Below are 12,556 nucleotides of genomic sequence, written 5' to 3' on the forward strand. Positions count from 1 at the left end.
ATGCAGGGTGTCAATCGATTGTTCGTGGCCAACTTATCTTTTACCAGTCTTTTTAGATATTTCGTCCGAAGCAAGCAGCCGTCTCCGGTAGGATGCTGCGCCACTTCGTGTGTTCAGGAGAGAAACAGCAATTTCCTTCCTCCGTTCGACAAGCACACAGTGACAGCCTGAGAGTTGATGTGCGCAGCCTTCATGGTAATCTCTTAATGTACTGTCGAGTGAAGATGGCGTTTGTTGTGATGTCGAATTAGGAGGTCCATACGTCCATCCCTGCGCATACCGATGCCTCGATGATACGTAGCGCCAGATCTTGTTTGCTACAGTGGGGAACTGCCCATCGAGCAGCAGAGAAGTCTCCTAGATAAACGTTATGCCGGTAGATTCGTGGTGTTAATACATCCCAAAACTTCCGAGAGCACCGCGAGAGGTTGACCGGCGTTTGGCGGTCACCACAAGCATCGAATATATCGTGAATGAGCTCGGTTAGCAGTTTCTGCGGCATGAATCGTTGGCTTTGAAAGGATTTGCGGGGCGAATAGATAAGGAAGTATGTGAGGTGAGGTCAAGATGATGGCGGTGGTGATTGACGACCTTCTAATACGTCTCAACCGGCCCAGAGTGCACATGTGAAGCCCCGGCTGCTGAGTTACGAGAAGAGGCGCAAGGGGAATTGCCTGACTGCCTCCCTAGTTCATTTCCAAGTTTATAATGTGACAGTTACGAAATCCCTTCCTGGTGGCTGCCGAGCATCAGCAGGCTATCGCGGTCCGCTATCATTCTCAGGTATCAGAGTGCGCCCATCGTATAATCGCGCGGCAGACGTGCCAGCCCCCGTGGCTTCAATGAAGCGAGCCTCGCAGCTAGAAGAGATTGGACATGTCCCTCAAGTCCAAACCATCCGTGTCCAAGGCCTCAGGCACAACGATTGCCCCTGCTGACTTAATCATCTTGTTGAAGCTTTCCACTTTGACAGATAGGTCTTCGACACTGAAGACACCGAACGTAAGCATACATCACCAACGGCAACAGGTGTGGACGCATTGCTCTTTGAGGGTGGGCAAGATTAGATCGGTAAGCTTATATAACTCTTCTTCCCTAGCGGACAGACGGTCTATACTGAGAACACAGAAGACGTAACGTCGCCAACGACCATAGTCTGAAAGGTATATATGCCGACCGGAGATATTAGATAGTACCTGTTACAAAGAGCTGAAGTTGTCGGAAAAGTAGGTCTTACGTTACATTTAGATGGTGCTGTATAGTTTCAATCAGCGCAGCACTGTCGTCAAAGTTAATATACACAAGCTCAAGACCGTCGTCTTACGTCTCCGAGCGTTGCTGAGAACTTTCCCAGAAGCTTATTCTGCGAATGTGTAGTGAGCAAGGAGCTCTCAAGGGGCTTAGGATAGCTTACACGGTGAAAGCTTACGGCAAGTGAGACTTTATCAAACCACTGTGGAGGCTTTTCTGCCCTACACCACAGGTGCCGTCGCAGGCTGTCTCAGCGTCTCATCTCTCCACTCGTAGCCTGTTGATAACCATCATTTTGATCCGCCCGTAGACTTCTCAGCAAAAGCGCCTGATGCGGCGTGAGGCAGGAGTCTCTTGACGGATGCCGATCCCATCGCTGTTGTTAGCACATCCTCAATAGCAAAGGTGGTTAGAAGGTAGCGTGGGGAGGGCGATGGGGTCAAAGCGAGAAGCAGCCGCGATAATAGTGTAGGACTCATCCTTAGTATGCGCTGCAGTCGCTAACTTAGGATATTATAAGCAGTTAGTATGAGTCGAAATAATAGTTGCACTTGCTGTTGCTATTACGAGCTGATACTGCCTTCAATTAAGGCCTAGGTCGAAAGATTCTTACGACCTGTATTATGTCAGTAAGAGTGTGGGTAGCTGAGGTCGAAACTCGAAACTCGAAACTCGAAACATGAAACTTGAAATTCGAAACTCGAAAGATTCTTATAACCTGTAATACATCAGTAACAGTGTGGGTAGCTGAGCTGAGGTCGAAGGTCGAAAGTCGAAATATTATTATGACCTGTGTTACGTCGGCGCAAGGCGTATAGCGAACCCTGATGCGGATCTGGAGTCGGGGAATTCCGTCTCGCTAGCCCAGACCATCCTGGCCCTCGAATATTCCCCTGTGAGAGTCATACGGCAGTCAACAAGGTGCGCCTCCAGGCGGCGAACTGCGAAGAAAAAGTTAGAAGGGAAGAAATATTACGTCTCGCTATTGTACACCAACATCTACTTGTGGAGCAGCTCGTCTTGCAGGTACATACTGTTAATTCCAGACCTTGGAGTTGGCGCGGCCATAATCGGTCTAGAACGGCGATTCAAAGTAGCATCTCCACATGTTCAGGGCGTTTGTGACTAACAACGAGGTGGGGCTTTGCCCACAACCGCAAGGATCACGATACGTCTTTTTTTCCAGCCAGTATCGCCGCAGACGAACCGTTCTGTTTGGACACGTTTGGTGGTGCTGAGGAGCGAGAGACTTCAAATCTGGCATCTGGCGAAGACCACTACCCCTCTTGTTGTTACCACGAAGCGCCAAATGCGTCTTTCTTTCTGGCGGATTTTAGGATGGGAACTCAGAGGCTAGATTACGCTCGAAGGAGCGGATCAAGCGTCAAGTCGCTTTTGTCAACTTCGTTTCGAGTTAATAGGCGGCGGTTCGGGAGGGAAGGGGAGATGGAGCCTCTGTGAGTCGTGGGCGTGGGAAGTTATAGGATCGACGAGCGGTTCCCGGCACCAGCACCTCAATTGCCAGCAACCCTTTACACCAACAACAATGGCGACCTCAACTGTCAGCAACAAAGGCGAAGACTGGTTGAAGATCCAGCAGCTCGTATTCAAAAACAACACCTACCTGGATACGTTGTCTAGCAAGGGTCTCCTTTTATTCCTCATCGGAATCGACCTCCACGACATCCTCGACGGGAGGAAGGGAGAGTACCACGTGCTCCTAGCCCTCGCTCACGACAAGGACACAACGAAGGAGCTTTTCCAGAATGCAGTGGTCAACGACGAGTTCGAGTTGATAGCCTCTCTCAAGGATTTGTTGAGAAATGGCAATAATCTTGACGAGAACAAATCGGTCTTGCAGGTTGGCTCCGCTGGCACTACAATCCATCTGCATCTGCACGGTCTTCTGCACCCGGGCGCCGGTGAAGGAGTCGTACACGTTTCTTCAAATGGTTTCGTTGCACACGATGCGGTAATTCCACAGACCGCGTTCCTGTCCACCATTAACTTATCGAAGCCCGCCGCTATGTTGGACTTCTGCTATGCGGAGCACAAGACTGATCAGGATAACGGAAAGGAAGATGGAAATTGACGGTCGACGGCCTTTTTTTCAGTTTGCCTAAAGGCACCTGTCCCGACATCAACAGAACCTGGATCTCGAGGACATAGGACCTGTGATGGGCATAGATGCTCGGCGAGGCGTGGAAGGAGTGGGGGGCGATTCTGGGTTGTGAACACGGATATAAGTGTTCTCAGCAAATAGAAGCTTGGCCAGTCTTATCTTGACACTGCTCGTCAACTTGCGACGTGTGCTAAACCGTGACGCCTTCATGTTGATTCATCTAATATTGTACTACTGGATAATAGGCGTCATTGAGTCACCGCCGAGAATGTTCAGATGAACCAGCTAAGTGCCCAGCCAGATGCGACCTTAACTACGTCGTCCATATCGCAGAACTTCGAAGCATCGTAAAATTCCGCGCGCAACTAGATATTGGAGTGCCGTCTCTACTGTTTGGATAGATTACAGAAGAACAGTGCTTAGCATTTACCATGTCAAAGTCTCTATAGACCGACATTCGAGCCGTATTGCAGCAGCTAGGGTCGGATTGGAACCTCCTCGAGGATCCCGTGCCTTCAGATCATCCAGCCATCAAGGACTTGGACAGTTTCCTGGATTCTGATCGGAAAAACGCCATCCTGCGGTTTCTGTCGGCGCTACAGCACCTCAGCAACATCACAGAGGCAGAAGACCTCCCCATCCTAGTCGCCCTTGTGTTCACCGGCTTTGAGCAGGTAGCTTACACGCCGTCGGCAGTCTTTGCGCGGATGCTGACCACCCATAGCTTGATCAAAGCCGCGCGCGCAGAATGCACAACGAGGCGAAGAGGGTTCAGGCCCGGTCCGAACAAGTCTTTGTTGCGTTGTTGGAAACGTCCTCAGTCCCTCAACCTGCAGCATTAGCAATCCCTGGTGGAAATTCTCCGAAAGACGGAAACGATCAATCGACTGCCATCAGGTCTGGCAAAAATCCGTCGAGCTAGTCCGGCGACCTTGATCAGGTGGGCTGCGAGGACTGTTGCTCCGTCACCAGTCCGGCAGCCTACTTTGTGGACCTTCTGCTACTCCTCGAGAATCAGCCTGCTAATGCCAATGTGATTATCCCCTTGCCACCATTCGATGGCTCAGGATTCAACACAGGGAGCGTTTCCCAGGGTTCGATCTTAAAGAAGCTCTTAAACCGACGGCCTGATGTTGGAGACTTACTTGTCTCGTGCCGTAACACGAACGAGGTGGTGCCCTATATCGATCTTATGAACGAGGTTCTCGAGTCTGCGCTGCGCTGTTTGCAGACCAATAATAACAAGCTCGAGAAGAGCGGCATGAGAACCCCAGCTCACAATGCAGACGACGTCGAGAAAGATACCCAGGATAGTAGTGACTACGATGCAGCATATTACCCTTTAGGGTCTATTGAGTCCTCCTTATCGGCAGACAAAGCAGCATTGCTGTCTGACGCAGCCAATGTCGACTGCGCTCTGTATGGCAGCCTTATTGTCTACAAGGTGGCACCCCCATCTGTCTTTCTCTATGACCATTCTCAAGATAGCCTGGAAAGATATGTTGCTGCTTCGAAGACCAACCTTCCCGAGATGGCCTCTGTGTTTCAGCCTTTCGCAAAGTCAAATGGCTCCAACAGGGTGGTTATTGCCCGAGCAAGCGCGTCTCAAACACTGGGCATGAGCCACGCAGACTTCTTGAGCCTGACCATGGAGTCTTATTTCGATCTTCAGCCGGCGACAATCGAAACGGGCAACCCATTGCTGCAAGTCGACGAATATGGAAAGTTGTGTGGCCTTCTTCCCACCTGGCATTACTGGGTATACGAAGATAAAGATGCCGACGCGGGTGACGGGGAGTTTGACATTCTGTAGAACGGTAACCGGAGCCTGTAGCGCCTGATGACCAGGTCGGACTTACTTTTATCAATATCCAACTGCTACCTAGAATGGAGGGCAAGTCGCTGACGAGCCTATTTAGGATCCTCAAGACTGACTTCATGTGCAACTGCCTCGTCAACTCCGTGGCGTCACAGAGCAGCACGGCGCGCAAGGCGAGCGGTAATATTGCAACGCAGCTGGAAGGGTTTCGTCTTTGCGGGAAGAATGGAGAGGACGCCGGCACGTACGAGCTGCAGCGTCTGGAGCAGTTTGTGAGAATCTGGCGCAGGCTTGGATGGTCAGTGGATGACACCGACGATGCCCTCATTGTGTTTGGGGAGCTTCCGCCTCCAGATTCGGACCTGGCGTCAAACACTCCCCAGGGAGGCTTGGTGATCACTCCCAGTACCATCAAGAGTCTGGTAGCAGTGCGGAGGAATACGGACCTGTGTACGACAAAACCGCCAAATGCCGTGGCACTCTTCTCTGCCACCCCATGTCACCTCCGTAGACAAGTCGTCAGCCGTGCCTTGAGACAGGGCGCCACCGCTGTAGCTGCGTCCAACTGTTTGCCCCTGTTACGGCAACGGTGGGCATGTCCCACGACGACTTTGTCCGGATCTAAGACGACGAAGGGCTCAGTGACAATCTCAGTCCTGACACGCTCTGGGTGTAAAACCGGGATATGGCCGCGGCGACCATGGCTAGCATGCCCTATTCAGATCTCTCGAGTCTTTTGGCGACACTGAGCACCGAATTCACACCTCTTTCCACTCCGGAGACGTGGTTGAAGACGCTCTAGTCTTAGAAGACGCTGCAGGCCGATGGATGGGATGCCACAAGCCTGTCTGATGTGGCAGGATGCCTGGACTCTAACGACCTGCAGAATTTAAACCAATGGCCGTCGGCCCTGACGGAGACGGTCATAAAGTATCTGAGCAAGGTGGAAGATCGACTAAGTAATCTGAATGCCGCTCTCTCGGTTGAGTCTCCTAAGAACAGAGATTCCAATAAAGGCAAAAGCGAAGGCCAGGATCTGGTTCAAGAGAAACGAAGACGGTGCATCCTGCAGAGCGTACAGACTTCTCTCCAAGAAGCTCTTTCAAGCCTCCCTCTGGCAATTTTGCAAACCTTTGCTAGAAATGAAAGACAACAGATCGTCTTTGTTGTCTCCGTCTTCGTTTTCTTCGTTGTCGCCCACCACGAGCTGGAGCAATACTCTCGCCGAAATTGTGCATAATCGCACGTTGATCAACCAGAGTCTCTGTTCGCAAAAAGAGCTCCGAGGTTCGATGCTCGTCTTCTCTGAAGTTGTCACCATCCATGTGGAAATATCCATCACCGGCGACCTGCCGATATCCCTGGAGCTCAGGGGCTCCCCAGCAACAGCCTTGGAGCTGGTTCCGAAGCAAGCAACGGGTGATGGCACCGTTGCGAGGTTCGAATGCGAGGTCACCGCGCCAAAGAACCTGGTGGTGTTCACGGAACGGCCCGCGGCGCTGTTTGGCCTCAACGTTATAGTGAGAGCCGCTGGAACGGACTCGCCAAACGACAGCAACTCCCAGCCTGCTGTGGCTATTATCAGTAAGAAGGACGTGGCTTCGGCGCACAGAATTATCGACTAGCTCCAGTTGGAGCACATTCTGCTCAAGCGGTATCCCATCAAGGTGGAAGAAGCTCAGATCTTGCTACCAGTCATGAGGACTACTGCCGTCCGGAGTGTTGCGACTAGTCATTCGGGCTGGGCGACAGTCCCAGCAATGCAAAGATACATACATGTTTTCTCGCAGAACTCTAGCAAATACTGGCTACGAAGCACACTCTGCTAGGTTTTTCCAGTGGTGGTGCTCAGCCTCGATGGCCCACGGAGAGATCGTCAACTCCATCCATGATGCTGCCATTCGGATGGTCTCCAGTGCCAAATCCCGTGCTGAGCTGCTCGCGATACTGCTTAAGGTGAATATGGGAGCCGAAGGTGCCAGCATATCGGTGGTTCCCGAGTCACAGCCTGGTTCTGGGCGACTCGAGACGCTGTAGTGGTTTCACAAATCCGACTGTTCACGGCGCTTGGCCTTAAAAAAGCCACTGTGGCTCTTCTCTTTGATGATGCACGTCCGACATCGCCGTTCGACAGGAGTACTGGGGCTGACGGACGAAAGACTGGCCCGTAATCTACTACCCAGCTGATCTTGCAGTTGAGGGCCGCGCTTGTCGATTGTGGAGCCAAGCAGGCGTTCGAAGATGCACAAAATGCGTTGCGAGATGGCCGTCAAAAGGCTCGGGTGCAGTATCTCATTCAACATCCGGCCATGCGCAGCCTCGGAATCGTAGACGAGGGTGGACTGTTTGAACAATTCCTCATCGATGTGGAGATGGGCTCCGGCCTCGAGATAACACGCATCAAGCAGGCCATTTCGACAGTCCAACTCTTCATGTCTCACGCTCTCTTCGGCCGGGAAGAGGGCATCGACGGACGACTCTTTTTTTTTTTGTGTATTATTCAACGCCTGCTACGTCCCTCTTTGGGCACATGGCGTCTGCACCGGCGGTCATGCTCGCCACTCATGCAATCCCACAGGACAGATGGTCTTAGATGCAGAAATACACCTTCTGGGCGGCCAACCGATCGACGTTCCTGTACCCTGAGACGTAGATTGACCAGACCCTGCGCGACTCCAAGACGGATCTCTTCCGCTCAGTGGTGGAGGAAAAGATAATACAGCAGAGCCGAGCGATGAGACGGCCAGGGCCGTGATCCGGAGCTACATCAAGGGGGCCGACGAGATCGGGAATATGCGCATTAAGTCCTTCCACTGGGAGATGCCGCCGGCGTCGCCGGACGACACCCCGGAGCGCCGGCTCCTGCGCGAGAAGATGGCTGAGGGTATCTTCCACTTCATCGCACGGATGAGAAGCTGTCCGTACGTCTTTCACCATCGCCGACTGACGTACCTGGCGCACGGCAACACGGTGCCTAGTCCCTCGTGGACGCCATAGGCCAAGATTCCGTTGGATATCCACTCTCATAGCATCGAAAGCATGGGCAAGCCTCTGCGCTGGTCAAGGAGCTACGTGGTTCCCGTCACCTTGAAGGACTGGCTTCTCTTGTTCCTGCCCAGGCTGGCCATCCGAGTCGAGAAGGCCATGGACCGATCCGGCCTCGTCCGCCGCCACGATCACGACAACAACCGAGAAGAAGAGCACCACGTTCAACGTCGGCAAATCAAATGCGAAAATCTTCCTCGACATCAAGATGGGCTGGTCGGAGCTCGTCGATGACGTCTGGTCCTCGCCCAAGGAAAGTCAGGCTACGCTTACAGTGGGCGACGGAACGAGTCGCGTCCCCGATTTCGACTGGACACGCTTGGTTGCAAGCACAGACGTATCTCGAGAGATGCTCTCCGTCATCGTCTTCCGAATCGGCTCCAAGGGCGGCCGAACAGCGCCAATACCTGTCTGGGCGACTTCACGCTGCAGGGGCCGACGCTGTCGTTCAGGGACTACGCCACCATGGTAGCGGTGTCTCCGTTTGGAAGTGGCAAAAAGCTTGCGTCTATAGAGTTCGGCATGGTTACTGCCAGCTCGTCCGATGCCGTCTCACAGAAGACAATGGCCGGCTACGCCTCCGATCCGGCCGGGACGAACCCAGGAGCTCCCAACACCTGGCCGACCTTGTCCGCGCCGACGCTTGGGTCGAATATCAAGACCGAATTCGTGATCTGGACCCTCTATAGTAGCTCTAACATGCCCAACAGCAAGCATCTCGGTCTCGTGGCTGACGTGGAGGTGTCCAAGGGCCTGTGGCCTGAGCCGTGGTTCACTCTGCCAGAGGCAGATACCACTGCACCGTCGCAGGATGCAACGGCACGAGAGGCAGAGGAGGCTGCTGATGCCGGTTCCACGATGCCGTTATTCAACATTCGTGGGGAAGACTTTCGAGAGGCTCTCTCGGCCGACACCGTTGCCGGAGGCGCCTTCGCCGTCATGGACGGCGCAACCATCGAGGAGGGCCTGCCGCAGCTCAGCAACGGCAAAAGCTCTACGCGCACCCAAGTCGGCTTTGGGGCGGCCTTTGGCAAGTTCTAGGGCCTCGCGCAGTGCCGGGAAGACGCCATGCTGCACTCCATCTAGAACTGGAAGACTGGCTTCCACGTCGTCGCCCTGCTTGTCGAGTGGTTCATGAGCCTGCAGCAGTATGACCTGGCCTTGCGGTATGCCAGGCTAATGTTTGATCCCACCGGCTCCGACAACAATCCTCCTCCCCCAAAAATCACGGACAGCAGCAGCGCAAATGCTTCCACTTCTACTTAGAGACCGACCTGGCGATTTCCCTCCCTTTCGACATCCGGCCACACTCAAGCACGGCACCATCGATGCCATCCTAGACTCTCTCGGGCCTACCACCGGATCGGACCGGACGATGGCGCCGAACGTGCTGGACTGGCGCAAATTCCCATTTGAGCCTCACACTATTGCCCGTGACAGACCGCTAGCGTACATGAAGCGCTTCCTCATCAAGTACATTCAAGCCCTCGTGGCGGTCGGCGACGTCTTCTTCCGCCAGAACTCGCTCGAGATGCTTCTCATGGCCATCCAGCGCCACACGGGAGCCTCACACATCTTCGGGCCGGCGCCGCAGACGGTGCCAGACGTCAAGAGTGGGAAACAGCAGTTCAACAGCTACAATGAAGTTGCCTCTTCCATTGATGACTTTTGCCACGCTTCTGTCCAGCTCCAGATCGCCAGCCCCTATTACGTCCCCATGTCTCACAGAGGTAATAACAACAGTAGCAGCAGCAACGGCAGCGATGGCAGCGGCAATCAGCTCAACTCTGGATTCTTCCCGCCCACGCCGTACTTTGGGGTGCAGGCGAACCCGGAGTTTGGTAAGCTGCGCTCTCTGATTGACGACCGGCTGTTCAAGATCCGCCACTCGCTCGACATCAACGGCAGCATCCGGCGTCTGAGTCTGTGGGGTCCGCCTCTCGATGTCGGCGGCCTCGTGAACGCGGCGGCCGGTGTAGGGAGCTTCGGCAACCTGCTACAGCAGAGCGACAGCTTGTTGTTGCTCGTTTCGGGGCTCGGCCAGGTACTTCCTCGACAGCGGTTCGCGTATCTTCTGCATAAAACGTTTGAACTGTGCGAGAAGCTGAGGCGAACGGCCGGGTCGCTGCTCTCGGCCATGGAGAAGAAGGATGGCGAAGCACTGCAGCTGCTTCGAGCAAGCAGGATGCCAGGTTGCAACGCATCATGACGGAGATGAAGGTCTCTCACAAGATAGAGGCCGAGAGAGGGTTGGAGCAGCTTGGAATGGCTCGTCGCGCCGCGGCACACCGATTGAAGTACTACTCAAACCTCTCAGGGGAAGATGCCAAGCTTCCCAAGGAGGACGAGGACTTTTTCGAGATCGGGCAGAACATTGTCAAGCCGACGGATTCGGATCTACGTCTGACGGCCAACGAGCTTCTCGAGCTGCGATCAGCAGACACAGCGTCCATGCTCAACGACCTCGCCTGCGACCTGGACATGATGGCCAGTATTCTATCTATCATCCCCATGCCCTCGATCAACATGGAGCCAATGGACGTCGGCGTGTCCGAGCAGCTCTCGGGCCCAGCAGCTGGCTTCTAGATCTCTGCCGGTCTTCTCCGCGGCAAAGCCCAGAGGTCGAGGGATAACGCCCAGCGTGCGAACATGATTGAACAATGGACTCGGCAGCTGCAGGATCGCCGGCTACATCTGAACCTCACCGGGCTGGAGGTAAAGAACATTGACAAGCAGATGGAGGTGCAGCGGGAGCGAATCAAGACCATTGAGGTTGACATGCGCGCGCAGCAGAAGGTGGTGGAGGCGGCTTCCGAGACCCAGCAGTTCCTCCATTTCAAGTTCACCAATAAAGAGCTCTACGGCTGGCTGGGGCCCTCCAGTCGTTTCATCTACTGCCAAACGTACCTTGCGGCGATGACACTGGCTCGCAAGCTGGAGACAGTCTATCAGTTCGACGGCCAGTGTCGTGCACATCCGCATCGTCCGCGGGATCCAGCACGTCATCCCCCTCCATGATCTCTTCGACTGGGTACTGTAACGAGTCGCGCGGCGGCCTGCAGGCGGGAAAACCACTCTGGCTGGCTCTGAAGCAGATGGAATTGTCTTACATGAACACCCTGCGGCACGACTTCGAGATGACCAAGAACATCTCCCTCCGTCACCTCAACGCCGAATTCATGCTCTCCCTGCGTGAGGTGTGGAAGACAACCTTCAGCTTTTCCGAGATTTTATTTAATCTGGACTGCCCCGGTCAGTACTTCCGACATATACAGTCCGTGGCCTTCTCGCTCTACGGCGTTGCCGGACCATATCCAAACATCAGCTGCAACGCGAGTCTGATCAACCACCGTTATCACTACGACCCAGGCTGCACGGGGGGCTACGGGGAGAGGTTTTCGTCGAACAAGCCAGACCGTCAAACTGCCGGTCTCATCAGTGGCTTTGAGTACAGGGCAACTAGACGCAGGTGTGTTTAAGTTGAATTTCGACGGCGAGGAGTACCAGCCTTTTGAAGGCGCCGGAGCCATCAGCAAGTGGGATCTCAGGCTGCCCGAGACATACACGCAGTTCGACTACAAGACCATCAGCGACGTGAGCATCCATCTCCGCTACATGGCAAAGAACGGTAGAGACGAGCTTCGCTCGGCGGTGGAGCAGAGCCTGGACACGTCCATCAAGGACGCGGCCAAGAACACGCAGACGGCATTGTTTGATATGAGAAACGACGCGCCCGACGCTTGGCACATGCTGTTGTCTTCGCAGTCTGAGCGAGCCGTTGCGCAGATGCGTGGGCTCAAGAGTCGCCTGCCGTACTTGGCGAGGTCGCAGGACCTCAAGGTGACCTAGGTCAAGATCTACGCTGGCGGTCAAGACCTCAAGGAACCCTCCATCTCTCCGTCCAGCACCAGAGAGCAAGCTTTCGGTTCTAGTGCGATGACGTTGAAGTAAGCAGATGATTTAGGCAAGTTAGAGGTATTTACTGTCTTGGTGAATGGGAGTGGGAACTTGATCTTTGTGCTTATGGGCTATTGGTATATTACTGTGGAAAAGCAGGGCCAAGTTAGTGACCAGAAGCTAGCCCCAGATGGTCTGCCGTCAGTAGCAACCTTTCGGCAGTTCCTTTAACCCCGCATTCTATGATCCGAGACAGGCGCATCGAGCCGACCACACCCACATCGTCCCAAAAGTACGCGATGCATAGCCCTAATTAGAGCCTCTTCGCTTCGCCGCATCGCATGGCCCACGACGGAGGATCGGCTTGCTCATGATGCGACCAGTTGCGAGTTGATCTTGTGTTGAGCGTCGGGAAGACCGAG

General features: G+C 54.1%; 2 protein-coding genes across 2 annotated transcripts; both read left to right on the forward strand.

Annotated features, from left to right (window-relative positions):
- Positions 1–2,797: 2,797 nt before the first annotated feature.
- On the forward strand, positions 2,798–5,186 carry GCG54_00015291 (uncharacterized protein; the record flags this gene model as incomplete). The annotated part of the gene is made up of 4 exons (XM_045415098.1): positions 2,798–3,223; positions 3,823–4,047; positions 4,098–4,294; positions 4,346–5,186. The coding sequence occupies 4 exons, from the start codon at positions 2,798–2,800 to the stop codon at positions 5,184–5,186; spliced, it is 1,689 nt and encodes a 562-aa protein (XP_045258271.1).
- A 2,315-nt stretch (positions 5,187–7,501) lies between these two features.
- On the forward strand, positions 7,502–12,086 carry GCG54_00015292 (uncharacterized protein; the record flags this gene model as incomplete). Its single annotated transcript, XM_045415099.1, has 11 exons — positions 7,502–7,612; positions 7,786–7,841; positions 7,892–8,109; positions 8,312–8,574; positions 8,670–9,245; positions 9,324–9,403; positions 9,504–10,281; positions 10,422–10,778; positions 10,824–11,140; positions 11,236–11,685; positions 11,786–12,086. The coding sequence occupies 11 exons, from the start codon at positions 7,502–7,504 to the stop codon at positions 12,084–12,086; spliced, it is 3,507 nt and encodes a 1,168-aa protein (XP_045258272.1).
- Positions 12,087–12,556: the final 470 nt, after the last annotated feature.

The sequence above is a fragment of the Colletotrichum gloeosporioides genome (assembly GCF_011800055.1).
Source record: "Colletotrichum gloeosporioides strain Lc1 chromosome Unknown consensus_86, whole genome shotgun sequence".
Lineage (NCBI taxonomy): Eukaryota > Fungi > Ascomycota > Sordariomycetes > Glomerellales > Glomerellaceae > Colletotrichum > Colletotrichum gloeosporioides.